This window comes from Vanacampus margaritifer, chromosome 8 (assembly GCF_051991255.1).
Source record: "Vanacampus margaritifer isolate UIUO_Vmar chromosome 8, RoL_Vmar_1.0, whole genome shotgun sequence".
In the NCBI taxonomy this organism is placed as follows: domain Eukaryota; kingdom Metazoa; phylum Chordata; class Actinopteri; order Syngnathiformes; family Syngnathidae; genus Vanacampus; species Vanacampus margaritifer.
This window is the reverse complement of record NC_135439.1, coordinates 20,967,408-20,982,377: the sequence shown is the minus strand read 5'-3', so window position 1 is coordinate 20,982,377 and position 14,970 is coordinate 20,967,408. Positions and strand designations below refer to the sequence as shown.

At 41.4% G+C, this 14,970-nt stretch overlaps 1 protein-coding gene across 2 annotated transcripts in view; it reads left to right on the top strand.

The window, feature by feature from the left end:
• Positions 1 to 12,036, top strand: part of atxn7 (ataxin 7) — a 29,770-nt gene extending 17,734 nt beyond the window's left edge. For both annotated transcript variants that reach the window (XM_077574308.1, XM_077574307.1), the window contains 8 exons: positions 2,050 to 2,347; positions 3,747 to 4,075; positions 4,221 to 4,303; positions 6,638 to 6,912; positions 7,104 to 7,293; positions 7,392 to 7,513; positions 8,664 to 9,747; positions 10,887 to 12,036. In XM_077574308.1, the coding sequence (XP_077430434.1) occupies positions 2,050 to 2,347; positions 3,747 to 4,075; positions 4,221 to 4,303; positions 6,638 to 6,912; positions 7,104 to 7,293; positions 7,392 to 7,513; positions 8,664 to 9,747; positions 10,887 to 10,904 (2,399 nt within the window). In that variant the 3' untranslated portion in view covers positions 10,905 to 12,036. The remainder of the gene's footprint in view (positions 1 to 2,049; positions 2,348 to 3,746; positions 4,076 to 4,220; positions 4,304 to 6,637; positions 6,913 to 7,103; positions 7,294 to 7,391; positions 7,514 to 8,663; positions 9,748 to 10,886) is intronic.
• Positions 12,037 to 14,970: the final 2,934 nt, after the last annotated feature.

Below are 14,970 nucleotides of genomic sequence, written 5' to 3'. Positions count from 1 at the left end.
GTTGGCTTTCAGGTCTTTGGATGTTTAACGTGGTGTTTTTTCCACCATTCGAACCAACAGTCAAATACTTCTGTCATCAATTCCAAAAGAAAAGGGGATAACCGGTGGCTTTTAAAAACATCAAAGTCATCATTCATTGATTAATTTGTGTTAATTGTGCACAGACAATTTAGAACAGGGAATTCTCATTTGTGATTTACCAAAGGTGAGTCACAATGTGTTTCAATACTGATTTACAGGAAAGGGTGCCAATACTAGTGACAGAGCACATTGTAAGATTTCTATTTTTTCCGCCCATTGTTTATTGTTTTAAATCATTTTGTTTTTTTTAATCATTTGGTCTTTAGGATAAAACACTAGTTCACTGTAAAAAATAAAAGGATTTACTTTAATATTTTCAGAACATATTCCACATTATGTACTTTACCTTCATGGGTGCCAATAATGGTGAGCAGGACTGTAGATCATCCAAAGGTTTTTGATGGGACTGCTATCACCCAGTCTCTTTCACACCAAACACATCAGGCCTTTATATTATCTTGATTTGTGCTGTAAGGCAACAAACAAATAGCGACGAGTCTTAAATTGTGTGGTCACTGGTCACTTAGGCTTTGTTATTGTTCACACTGGAGATCAATTCAGATTTTTTTGCCCATATGTGACATGTATCTGGTTTTCTTTTTTCCATACAATGTGAACAGTTCAATTCAGATATTTTTCAAATCCACCTGTTTTGTATGTGGATATAACCTGATGCATCTGCAATATAAATGCTTGTTCAAACACATTAGATCTCACTGTTTCTCACACCATGTTGATACTTGGGTGGCCCAACCAAGTAAACTGTCCACCTCCCAAAAAGTTTTTAATAAAATTATATATATATATATATACACATATATATCTTGTGACGAGGTCCATGTTAGCCCTTAGATCATTTTGAAACACCAACATTTTTTGTCGAATACACGATTGTGATACTTTTTGTTGCCATTTAAAAAATATTTACACCACTGGAAAAGAATCATCTTTTCCCGAGTTAAACTATTGGCAAAAAAAAAAATACCGTAAGAAGTAAGGGTCATTTTTATTTAACATTAAGCATTCTTAACTGTCCTACAAGTGTAAAAAACAAAACAAAAAACTAATGTTCAATATCAAAACATAAAAACAAGTGCACATCTCAGTGTAGTGTTGGACTGCAATGTTATACTATTATAATGGTATACTGTATAATACTGTTCATTTTTTCTTTTTGTCCTTTTCAGCATAGTTTGAAATCCCCCCCAGCCCTTCACTAGTCAGTTACATCTTCACTGTTTTTGCTGTCTTTCACATTGCCTTTGATCATGTTGTTCTGAGAAGCTCAGGCATGAAAATGATGCTCTTGACCTATCGGTTGTTTCTATTTTAAGGCTGAGCTTGCATGGAGCACAAATGCTGCTGAGTATTGTCAGAGCAAGCTTTTTATGTACTATTACGGCTAGCCTTTCTCCTTGGCTGTGGAAAGACTAGTGTTCAATCAAAGCTTTATCTTGTGTCATTGTCATGTGTAAAGACAAATCTGACACCCTTGCACCAGTTAGTGCTCATTATTTCTTGATTTATTTATACTGAAAAGATGTGGAGTTGTGAAAGAATGTTTCATGAATGTCTTTCTTGTGAGTAGTTCTAGGCTGTGAAATAAATAATATTTCTGAACAAAATATTCCCTTCTTAGTGATCTTCAATCATATTTTGCACATTATCATTGTGTTTTTACATCCATTCATTAATTTTGCAGCGATGGATAGTGCTCATTAGTGGCATGTGTAATTCCCGCTATCGCAGCTGACTTTGGGAGAGAAGTTGGATACATTGTGACAGGTCACCAGCCATTCACAGCGCACATAGAAACAAACAACCTTTTACACCAGTTGACAATTAAGTCTTCAATCAACTCAATGTGCATGTTTTTTTTTTTAATGTGAGAGGAAGCTGGAGTACTCAGAGACGTATGATAATATGATGTAAATGGATTTACCAGATTGTTTTGTGCTTTTTATCCAGAGAGAAGACATAATTCTGCCATCAAGTCAGCATCCACCTCGCCCTTTCCTTTGCCGGGAAGGAACAGGAGTAGTAGCAGTGGTCTCGGACCTGGACTTGCCTCAGGGTCTCTCACTGGAGTGTCAAGTGGAGGGATTGTTAGCCGAACTGCTACTGCTGGATCTAACTTCTCTTCCTCTGCAACATCCTCCTCCTCTTCCTCCAATCCCAAACTACTCAAACCAGCCAAAGACAAGATGTCGGGCATCCAGCGAAGACCTCACTTTCCCCCTTTCAGAATGCTGCAGCCGGACAAGATGTAAGTTTGATACACATCTGGTTGGGGTGTGGTGCGAAGGTTGCACAACATTATCTTTTAAATATCAGTACTTGTTATGGTATACCGTGCATGACCACAGTGAAAAGAAATTATTGCAGATACTAAATACGGTTAAATGACTTTAAGATGTCAACATAATAATATGGTTTTAAGTTGAATTTATCTCCCTCCCATGCAAAGGAGATGTATTAGAGGCATATGGCCTGTGACGTGACATCACAAATAAAATATATTAATTACAAGAAATCATTAGTTTTAAGTTCAATCTTGGACACATTACCTATGTGCAATGCACACATAGGAATTGCAATTCTACCTACTCAGGGTTTCCACGGGTCATTAAAAAGCATTTAGCTAAAATTACGGCTCTAATAGCATTATACAAAAAAGCATTAAAAAATAAAAATGTTGATACATTTGATTTAAAAGTTAAATTAAAGTAATTAATTAAATTGTTGTTCATGCTTTATTTTACATAAAATATTGTGCAAAGGAATCACTATAACGCAATTTAGCAATAATAAATGTGATAAAATTATGTTTGTGGAGAATGGTGACTAGTGAACAAAGAGTTGCTTGATGTTCCAAATACCAATTGCTCTGAATTTGGAAAAAAACAAAACAAAACGTCACATTTTCCTGTCACCAGCGTCCAACATGAAACACCAATGCCACCCAGTGGTAGAAAATTACCAAAACAAATGTATGACTCATGTTTTACACTCTTTTTAACTGTTCAATATCTATTTTTAACTTCAAATAACTTTACAAATTGCTATTAAACTACTGTATCAGTGGTTGAAATATAACCACATTTGTATTCGGTAACCATATTTGTCAAGAATATGAAAAACTTGAAAATAATATTTTATTATACATTTAGAACAGACCAAATGTAAAATGAATTTGCAATTAATCAAGAGTTACCTGTGAAAATCATGCGATTATGATAAAAAATTCAACTGGCAGCCCTAATCTACAAATGGTATTTGCGTGTGTGTGTGTGCGTGTGTGTGTGTGTGTGTGTGTGTGTGTGTGTGTACAGTATGACGTGGACATAAAATTAATAATAAATAAATAAATAAATAAATAAATTTGTTTTGAGTTGCATTAGGAAACATTAAATTAGACTTGTTGATATGCTCTTGTCTCAACCTTAATTACAGCTTGTAATGACTGTGCTGTTGTGGATATGTCCAATATAACAACAACACACTTGTGTTTATGAATAACGGATCATGAGATTCTTGTTTTGTCCTTCCAGCTCCACCCATATGTGCACGTTTGTCTCTTATCATGCATTTCTCACTGGCTCTATGTTTCTAACTCTCAGCTTCCTCCTTGCTGCCCTCTTCATTTCTGTAACCTTCTCTTCCAGCCTCACCCCGGCTGTCAAGGTGGAGAAGATGCATCTGAATGTGGACTCGTCAGCTAAACTGGTGCAGGTCCCCTCTGCTCCCGCCACCACATCATCCTCCTCTACATTCTCCTCTAGCACCACTGTGAGCTCCAACACTACTACCACCATCACCACTTCCTCATCATCGGCCCTTAAACCAGGCCTTAACAGTCCCTCCATACCAAAGCCTCCCTTGCTGGCCCCGGGTCAGATCCCCAACGGCAAAGGCCACCTCTCAGTCCTTTCGGACAAGAAGCAGGACAGCAGCAGTGCCAGTAGCAGACGCCACCTTAACAAGAAAGTGACAGGTCAGCTGGGAGAAGGGATGAGAGTGCAAATTTATACAAGTATTTTTTACCCACCTAATACTTTTAACATGAAAATGTCTCCATTACTTTTTTTCCTCCATTGTGTACATCATTTAATGTTTTCACTCCCCCTCCTCCCCTTCAGAGCGTGAGTTCAATCCAGATATTCACTGTGGTGTCGTGGATGTGACAGCTCGGAAAACCTGCACACGATCCCTAACATGCAAGGTAAGTATGCTTTCTTTTGAATGTGCTGTTTGCTTAGTCTGTCATGTAGTATCAGCTTGTTAGTATTGACGTGTCACTTGATGTCCTGCCACTGGAAAAAAATACACATTTTTAAAGAATGATGCCGTTGTCTTATACTTGCGTCAAATACCTCAAATCTGCAGTGTTGTTAGACACCAACAATTGGCATAGAAAAGTCTATACACCCTTTTTCAAATAACAGCTTTTATATTTGTGAGAGGGGAAGAATAAATAAACCTGAAGTAATGTAGTTATGAAAGTGGGCGCACCCTCTTATAACTGGGGATGTGGTTGTGTTCAAAATATACCAATCAAATTCAGACTCATTAGATGGTAGTCAGCGCTGACCTGCCAGCATTTACAGTGACTCTGATTTACCTCAATTAAACTTTATCTAATTCCAAAAGGTAAAAATTTGAAGAGGAATTTCATCTTTCAGCATCACAAAACCACAATGCTCACATCCAAATCAACAAAAGAACGGACGAAAATTATATTGAGTTGGTTAAAGATCACATTAAAGGCTGAAAATGTTTTTAAATGACTTATCTTGGTGTCATTTTTTGACATCACAAAAAACTGCCATTTACACCAACAGGTGTGTGTAGACTTTATTTCTACTGTACAGAGCTTCTGGAATGTATTCGCAGTGCCAAGCTTTTTACTAGGAATGCACTGGGGGGGAAAAATGGGGCCAAAACCGAAAATGAGAAATGCTTGGCCGAAATTTTTTGTTATCATTTTATTTATTATAATTAATTAAAATTATTATAAAATCTTTAGGCCTATTTAGCACTGGCATTTTAACAAAGCACAATATAAATTGAAATGCGTCCACACCACAGACATGTTGGCGAATGGTACATTAAACACCAAACGCGGGTGAGCAACTGAGCATTTTCCTGGCGGTGCAATTGCACTTTATAGTCAATGTACAGTACTTCGCACCGGCGGGCACGGATACGTGCAGTGCGGTGCAGATGACACATGGTGCGGCACACTTAAAATCGGCACATTCACATATTCACCAACGTTTAAAAATAAATCAATAAATTTTTTCGCATTCTGCTTTGGGAACGGACTGCAAAGTCACACACGGCGTCCTGTACAGGTCTGTAGTCACCTGGAGATAGTTGTTTAAAACTGTTGATAGCAATAGTGCTAACATTAGCTAAAGTATTTAGCACGGCCACCAAAATGCAAGGTCAAAAGTGGAAGCTCTCAAGAGGGCCTTGGTGGTGCCTTAGCCTTGGTGGTGCATCGAGTGTCAGACCCAATGGGTCGACCATCACTTTTACCTTTCCACGGCTGAGCTTGTCGCTGAATCCAGTGATTCAGGCTCCCGTCGCTTTTCACCTTCTGCTTTGTCCTCGCAAGCCTTTTGCTAGTTTTTTTTTTTTATTATTATTTTTACTAGCTGCTCCGGCTAAATTTCGCCTGGCTTCACAGCGGCTGCTAAGTCGCGCCGAGTTATTCGTTTGCTCACACAGGATAAAAATTGGTTGTAGGCTTGCGAAGTGTGGTCTCTGAGCCACCGTAGTGTGTGTGCTTCTAAATGCATGCATTTTGGCTGCATTCTATGCTATGGCGACATCTAGTTGTAACTTATTACACAGTATGGCTTTACAAATATAGAGCAGGGATCAGCCAACACTCAGTGGCCCTCAATTCATTTTTGAAAATAAAAATGTTTCCTGTTGACAACGGGGCAGTGCTAGGTAAAATGTCAGCCTCTTGAGGTGGCTGGAAACGAGTGGATTCATCTTATTTCTTGTTCCAAGAACGCAATATTAATTAGAATACCGTGTTTAGACTACTAGCATAGAACATATTACTGCAGAGACCATTTTTGTCTAGAGTTCCACTTAAATACATTTACCGCATTTTTCGCACTATAAAGCACATCGGATTATAAGGCGCACCTTCAATCAATGGCCTATTTAAAAACTTTTTCCATATATAAGGCATTATAAGGCTCATAGAATAGATGCTAATGTAGTGGCTGGGGTTGCGTTAAGCATCCACTAGATGGAGCTTACTTAACCAATATTGATCCACATATAAGGCGCACTGTCTGTTTTTGAGAAAATTAAAGGCTTAGGAGTTTGGGGTGTTGTGTAGAATTTTGAGATTTTTTTTTTATTGCCATTAATTTCGGAATAAGACTGTGAAATACCAAACTGTGGATAAAGTGAAAGGCTGTAAGTAATTTCCAGATGCACTGGAATATAAGACATCGGCACATGTTCAAACTGAAACCTAAACAGGTTCTTTTCCCAAATAAGAATTCTGACCTTTGTTTTGCCACATCAGACACATTCCTTGAGCCAGCGGAGGGCAGTGCCAGGGCGGAGGAAGCGCTTTGACACATTGCTGGCAGAGCACAAGAACAGAACAAAGGAGCGGGAGAGAGAACTCCACCAAACCCATTCCCAGCAACCTCCCCCTCTCAGGGACCCTCACCCCTCCCTCCATCTTCCCACTTCTTATGATGTCCATCCGGTGGCTCATGGCAACGGCCCCGCCCCAGACGCCACCAAGATTCTGCCATCCAACAAACCTAAATTTCACAGCCCTGGTCTTCCACGGTCAGTGGTGCTTTGTTTTGTGTTGTCTGGTATTATGCTGTTTTTAAATTTAGTGCCACTCAACAGTTGACTGACTGTCATCCCCAATTCAACAAACAGTTATATGGGGGGGATAAAGACTTTGTTAAATGGAAACTGAAGCATTGTTTTTGTTAAAAGTTGAGAATCACTTGGTGCTCTCTACCCAACAGATTAAACAACACACATGGCTCTGGTACGCCAGCGGACCCTGCAATAGTCCACGAGTCACCGCATCATCCCCAAAGTACGCCTGATGGGTTTTCTCGAGCCTCCAGTGATGAGGGAGAGAACGAGGAGCGTGAGGAGAACGCTGAGAAACTGCACTGTCACTATTCAGGTTATCACCCTCGACCGGTAGCTGTAAGTGTCTTTCCTAACACTTCCCATTAAATACCCTTAAATGCATAATTGTCAACTAAGCAAACTTTGACCCCTGTTTGTACCAACTCTGTTTTCAGTACTGTAATTTTGGAAGTCGACTGTTTGGGAGAGGCTGTTACTCCTTTGACAGGCGATGGGACAGAATGCGATGTGTGCTCTCTGCAATGATGGACAAGCACGTCAACTCTCAGATGTGGAAGTAAGTACCCAGACGTTATCATGTACCTAGTGAGATCTGCCACGCATTGTATTGTGGTCAGTTTCTTGGCTTTGCTTGTTGCTGCGTTAATACAAACATAAGCTTCATTGGTTACAGACAAATGAACAACTTATAAAGTCTGTACTACAACGAATACACTTTATGCGTAAGAGTTCTAATCATCCTCAGTTTTAGTCACATGTAAGATGTTCATTTTAAGCACCTCGTTCACATCCTTTCTGCCATCCACTGAACGGAGAATATGCAGTATTTGTTGTCAGGCAACACGGTGGGTGGCTCTGATGGCATCTGCCTCACAGTCAAGAGGTTTTCACTGGGCACTCTGGTTTCCTCCCACATTGCAAAAACAAGCATGGTAGGTTACTAGCACTAAACTCAGGGGCAAACGACCATTCACACCATACATGTTTTTGGAATGTTGGAGGACACCAGAGTGCCCGGTGAAAGCCTACTGAGCAATGGAGGAAACATGCAAGCTCCGGACAGGAAAGCCACAGTCCGGATTTGAACCCATAACCTCTGATTTGTGAGGCAGATGCACTTGTACCCCTGCAATAACAACTAGGGATGTAGCGATAACGGCAATATTGTCATGTCATGATATTAAAAGCAGCACATTTGTTAAAAATGTCAAGTTGATTTCTATTTGTGCAGTTCTAGCACCCTCTGTTGGTTAGTTTTTTTTTAGTGCAGTTAAATTTTCATACAGTTTGTTTTGGCCCTTCTATGTTTAAAATCCACTCTAATGGTCAGATGAAGGGGGACGCAATATGCCTGTGAACAGAGTCAATATGTGGAGGAACTCCATGTGTGCGTGCATTAGCAAGTAACTGCCTTTAAGAGTTAGTAGAGATTTATGTTGTTTATGTGCATTGCTGTTATATATATATATATATATATATATATATATATATATATAATAGTGTTTTTTTTTAGTATGAGCTCTTCTTTTTTTAATATTGCCATCCTCCCCACAATATCGTGAAAATTATTGTATCGTGAGGTTCACATCGTGATAATATCTTATTGCGACATTTGGATATCCTTACATCCCTAATAACATTATCTTTATGTACAGAGCACCTTTCAAAACAATGTTACAAGGCGCTTTACATTTTTTCTGTTTTAGGAAAATCCCCTTGGCCTTGGAGAACAGCTCTTCCTTTGCACCTCCCCATAGGATAAGCACAAATTCCCCCGGTAGCAACCCGTCTTCAGGCTTCCTGGGCCCCCCTGCCACCATGCCCCAGACCCCCTATAGCCAGTCCTTCGAGGGCAAGCCTGTGCTCTCCTATGGGACCACCTTAAACGCCCGCAGCTCTCCGCAGGGAGGGCCTGAGCACCCGGCCTACGGCACCACACAGGCCCGACAAGTGTCTTCGTCGCCGCAGATGCCTTCAGCCCACTTGTCCTCATCCACCTCCCCTTTAGCTCCTTCACTTGCCTCAGGCCGGGCGCTTAAGTCCCGTCCCTCCAGCAGCAGCAGCACTACCAAGTCAATGTCCGTCAGGCCCAAGGAGATCTCCACTGGCTCCTCCGCCCCCGTCATCCCCACCTCAGTTGGCGTGGGCACGAACAGTAGCAGCACCAGCTTCAGCTCGGGAAAGAAGAGGAAGAACAGCTCTCTCCTCTCATTGTCCCACAGCTCCTCAGAACCTTCTTTCAAGAAGAACTGTGCAAATGTCGGCAGCTCAGGGAGCACCTACCACCACGGCTCACTAGGTTCCTCATCCTCGTCGTTATCTTCCTCCCACAGCGGCGTCCACAGTGTGGGCCTCAACTGTGGCCCCAGCGTGCGCACGAACTCTCTCAGTCTCAAGGCCGAGCCTTCCGCAGGGTCAGCAGGCGGCTCCTCGGGCCCGCCGGCACGGGGTCCCCCCTCGGGCAGCCCCGCCGAGTCCATCAAGCGTATGAGTGTGGTGATGAACAGCAGCGACTCCACCCTCTCTCTGGGGCCTTTTGTCCACCACCAGTCGTCGGCAGACCACCATACCAGCTTCAGCCATCACTCCTCAGACGGGCGCCTGGAAGGCAAGAAGCGCAAAATCTCCCCTGCAGCCAGCGGGGTTAATAGTGGTGCCGGGGGAGGAGGGGGACCCGGACCGGGTCGACCCAAGGTGTCTAAGTCGCCTGCTATTAACAACATCCACGGCAAGCACGGACGGAACATTCCAGGGACGCCAGGGATACCTAACAACTCCCATTTACATCAGGTGGGTTGTGTCCTAGAAATGATGTGTAAAAATTTTTGGCAACATAAAAGAATATGTCGGTTGTATTTATACTGCACATACGAATGCTTTTCCAAATGTTCACTTTTCAAAATTCTTAACAGGTGTCAGATCCATGAATCATCCCATAAATTTTCTGGCTCAGTTAGAGTTGTTATTTAATCACATCACTCTTCACATATTGATGTGAAAGTCTGCAAGTAACAATTGAACAACAGTAGAGGCCACTCACACAGCTTAGACTAGGAGTGTTTCCCAACCAGGGGTACGCAAGCAACTTGCAGACGGTACTTGAAAACATTTGAGAATTTATTTGCAGTATGTTATGTAAATATCAGTCATTTCATAAGCCCATCAATAAAATGACCTGCGGCACAGCATGTTTTATTAAATCACAGATGACTGATTAAAAAAAGAAAGTAAAACTGCTACATTGGGTCTGAAAATTAATATTGTTAACTAATTTTTTGTTCCTATTACTTAAAGTAGGGTGTGGGTGCTGGTATCGAGCAGATACCAGGCCTTATTTTCAGGTATCGATACAAGTATCAGCTACCTCTTTGTGGCCGTTTCACAATCCGGAACTAGAAATGAGAAGAATAGAGAAATTGTGATTAATTTCATGCAATTTTAAACAGGAAGACAACCCCCCAAAAAAATTTGTATGTCATATGTCCCCCCACTAGTCTAAACACGGTATTCTGAGTAATATTGCCCTTGTGAAATATGAATTAAATAACAAAATCCACCCATTTTTATCCATCTCAGAGGGCGGCCATTTTGCCACTTGCTGTTGACTGAAAATGACATCACAATGCTCAGGGCTCAGAAAACAGGTGGGTTGTGATTGGTCGTTACTTGAGCCCTGAACAACTGTAATGCCAGTGGACAATAAGTGGCAACATGGCTGCCCCCTGAGATGGATAAAAACATCTGCATTTTGCTGCTTTATTCATATTCCACAAACGCAATATTAATCAGAATACCGTGTTTAGACTAGTGGGGCTGCATCAAACTTATTATTGTGAAGAAAGTTTGGGGGATGACATTGATGAAATGCTATATTGAGATTTAAAGGTCTTTCTTTCAAATTATTGTTTTCTTTTCCTCCCCTCATGCAGCCAAAGGCTCGTCCCTGACAGTGGTGTCAGCCCACAGAGTGTGTGGATGCGGCACGATGACGGGGAATCGTCCGGAGCGATCCGCCCCGGACGTAAAGAGGCCTTCAAAAACGAAAACCCACATTAGTCTCAGTTTCCCACAATCCTCAGGTTGGAAATGATCCGGACTGCCCAGTGAAGTCAAATGTCCGTACTTTTTCTCCCAAAGCCATGTCTGTCGGACGGGTGGGGACAAGCGGTACTCGGTAGGGATACGTCACGTACGGACCTCCGCAGACGTGGCGTTGTCCCGCTATTCCGAGCGGTCTTCCAGGCGGTCCCAGCGCGGGAGGACGGAGCGCGACAGCCAGGAGTCTCCAGGGTGCACTTTGGTTCCGGTTAAGGGCTGTTGCGAGCTCTGCGGCCACAAGCTGTCATGACGCTGAGCAAGTGGGGAGACAACAAGCCGATCTCTTCCTTGTTTGTGTGCGTGCGTGTGCGTGCGTGTGGCAAGCCAGTTGAGCATTTGTTCAATATCTGTGCGCTGAATTGTCCATGTTCTAATACGCTAGAACTGCACTAGTTCTACTATCTACATCTACACACTACTACTACTAGAGATGTGCTCGATCAGAGTAGTCAAACAGAAATGGCCCATCAGGTGGTCCAAACTGGCCATTGAGGTCCACACAAATAGCATTTTTTATTTATTTTTTTGCTCCAATGAACTGTTGTTGCTAATTTTGTCCACTAGAGAGCACAATGATGAGCACTAAATGACATTGTGATTTTTTCTCTCTCCCAATTCCAGATTACTCTGCAATAAGAGGATCAATAAGAATATTTTCAGAATGTACTTGTAATTATTTGCACAAAAAAAAAGAAGAAATATTTGACCTGTCATTATTTATAGCTTTTTAGGCCACGGCCCAACTGGATGACATTTTTGTGAAAGTAACCCCTGAATTAAAATGAGTATGACACCCCATGTGCTAAATGTTATTTAGTTGAATTTTACATATCAAAATTACCAGAGGTATTGGAAGAGTGAATACTCGTAGTACTGGTGTCTGTGTGAAAAATTGTGGTATTGAATATCTCTAATCCTGGGGTGCTCAAGTTCGGTCCTCGAGAGCCCCTATCCAGCCTGTTTTCCATGTTTCCCTCCTACAGCACAGCTGAATCTAATGATCAGCTCATCAGCAAGCTTTGCAGAAGCCTGATAACGATCCTGATCATGAATCAGGTGTGTTAGTGGAGAGAAACATGGAAAACAAGCTGGATAGGGGCTCTCGAGGACCGAACTTGAGCACCCCTGCTCTAATCTATAACTAGACCTGCAATACTAGTAGTGTGCAGATGTCAGATGTCTTACTAGCGTGGGTTGTTTTAAAAAATAATAATTTTCTCCATTACTATGACTTTCTGCAAACTAGTAGGCAAATTGAGTAGGACGCACTAGTAGAACAACTGCATGTTACTAGTGTTGCAAATTGTGCACTAGTTGACCTCTGCATTCGTGGCATTCTAAAATTCTATTAGTTCACATCTAGCACATGACCAGATTTTTTTGTGTTTCTATTGATGTCTTTTCATTTCTACTGTAAGACAACTCGGCACACGAGGAGAGCTGCTACTGATCATGACATTTTACAATTCTAATAATTCAGTTGTAGTATTAATAGTGTGCAGATGTCAATTGGTGCAGTTTTGCATTTTGGGTAACAGGATTCCTCTCACTATTGAAGTCAAAGAGCGTACTAGTACACAAACATTTTGGCACTAGTAGGATATCGAGCAAATGCTCATCGGCTTTGTATGTGCGTGTGAAAAAGAAGAGTGTTGAAAAGTATTTTTCTCATGTCCGATTCTGCTGGACTACTGGAATTTGCGACTCAATTTCACCCCCAGCGCCTGATCTCAGAAGCCTTGTTTGGAAGGGAGAGCAGGAGGAGCAGCTAACGAGCGAGCTCGCTCCACCTGAACAGACAACCAATCACCTTGTTTCATGCTTCTTCAGTCGGACTCTTTTGGGGGACTACGCGCGCTATCTTGACGAGGGCCGCTAGGGACGACCCTGTAAATGTTTTTGATTTTAGTGCCCCGAAGAATTATGCAAGTGTTACCTTATTCCCGTGTTTCTTATGAGCTTTTACACTGTACTACAAAGAGACTTGCTAGATACGCTTGAGAACGTTTGCGCCCTCTCGCGTGAATCTTTTGTCCAATGTGACAAATTTGAACATAATTTGCGAATCTTATCATTGTGCAGAATGATAGCCACAGTAGACCTGCTCCCCAACTGTGAATAGCACTAAGTAACTTCTCTCCCCATAGGCAATGCTGCTTTGACAACAAAGCTGCTGCTTTTGTGTCTTCGACCAACTTTCAAGTTGGTCCGGTAAAGTAATTGGAGAGGCGCCATTGCCTGTGTGGATGTCAAGAATCTGTGCAAAGCCTATTATTGCCACAATCTTTTTAATTCAATACTGCGGGAAGATCCACATCTGCCTGTGGACCGATATGAATTTTTTCTTCTTTCTTGCATGGGGAATCAGGTACGGTACGTCTTAACTGGAGCAAACTTTATGCACTTCAACTGTCTTCTGTGGGTGTTGAGTTGTGACGGGTGAGAAGCCTCGTACTTTGAATTCCTCCAGTCTTAAATCAGGCATTACTCCGCGGTCTCAGTGAGATGTTTGAGCAGTTTCAAGATTTGGCTTTGCGGTGTGAGATTCATGCAGATGGCTTCACAGGACATTATTTCAACATTTGGCAGCACCAGTTGATATCTGAAAACCTCCACTGATGTCAGTCAAAAGTGGAAAGTAGATTTTTAAAAACAATTTTAGCTTCCTCTTGCACCCCTTAATCGCGTATGTAGTTTAAGAAGGATCCCTATTTGAGAAAACATATTTTGTTAAGAAATTGTACATAAATGAAACGTGTATTTTTGCACAGGCTTTTTTTGTACATGCAGGAATTTTGGGGTACCATTTTGAAGAGTTATTTATGTAGGAAGCCAGAGGAGAAGCCAGAATTTGATTATTTTAAGTGTTTCACTGCCAAGTCTATAAAATGCAATACGTGGATATATACAGTATGTATAGAAGCCTCTCATGAATCATGGAGAGAGAGTCTCTTGAGGGACAAAGGTGAAGTGTTTTTTTCCACTGTAGCACGTGTCTGTTTGACAGCGAAATACCTTTATTCACTTTTCAAGGTCTCAAATCACATGTGCTTTGAAAACACATATTTGGTTGCCTCTGAATCAACACAACTAATGTACCTGTGGCCCAATCAGCCTGTGACGTTCGAGTGTCCCGCAGGCTTCGTCTCAATGGAGCCGCCAGTCGTACACTTGACCTTAAACATGTTTCTTGGTTGTTTTAGAAGGATGGGGGGGACTAATCATTGCATTTTTTTTTTTGCATTGTCATTGCCAAACAAGTAATTTGAATCACAGCTTTTCAAAGAAATATCCAATTAAGAAAGTGCCTGAATTTGTTTCACCCAGACTGTTTGAGGATAGCGTCGTTGGGTTACTATTATTATTTTTTTTAACCTTACTTGAATGTTCAAAGTGTTTAAATCTGCCTATCAACCCTAAATGTGGTAGAAAAAAAACTGAGCTTGCCAGCTGCCCAGTATCAAACAGTACTAGTGTGTGTGTTCAGTGAGACTGACAATACGCTAACATTTCCTATCATCAGTGTGTGTGTGTGAGTGTATGTGCGGCTGAAGCCTCTGGCTTACTGGGCGTTGTACAACATTCAATCTGGTCCTTTACCTTTAAACCCCACTGACATCTCAACTGAAGTTTCCAGCAGGTGGAAATATGAGGAATTTTATTCTTTTTTTAAATAGAACCATAGACTTGGAATGTGAACGCAGGAGTACAGCTAATGTCTGGGGGGGCGCGACCACCCTTCATACGACAAAAAGCCTGTAGATTTTTTGGGTGAACATCAAATCTTTTTCAGCTAGACTTTATGTATTGGCTGCTATGTAATTCATGAACAAAAAATAGGTTAGAAGTAATATTTAAAGAAAAAAGATTGTATAGTATATTTGTTTTGTAACAAGTTCTGTAAATAAAATAATT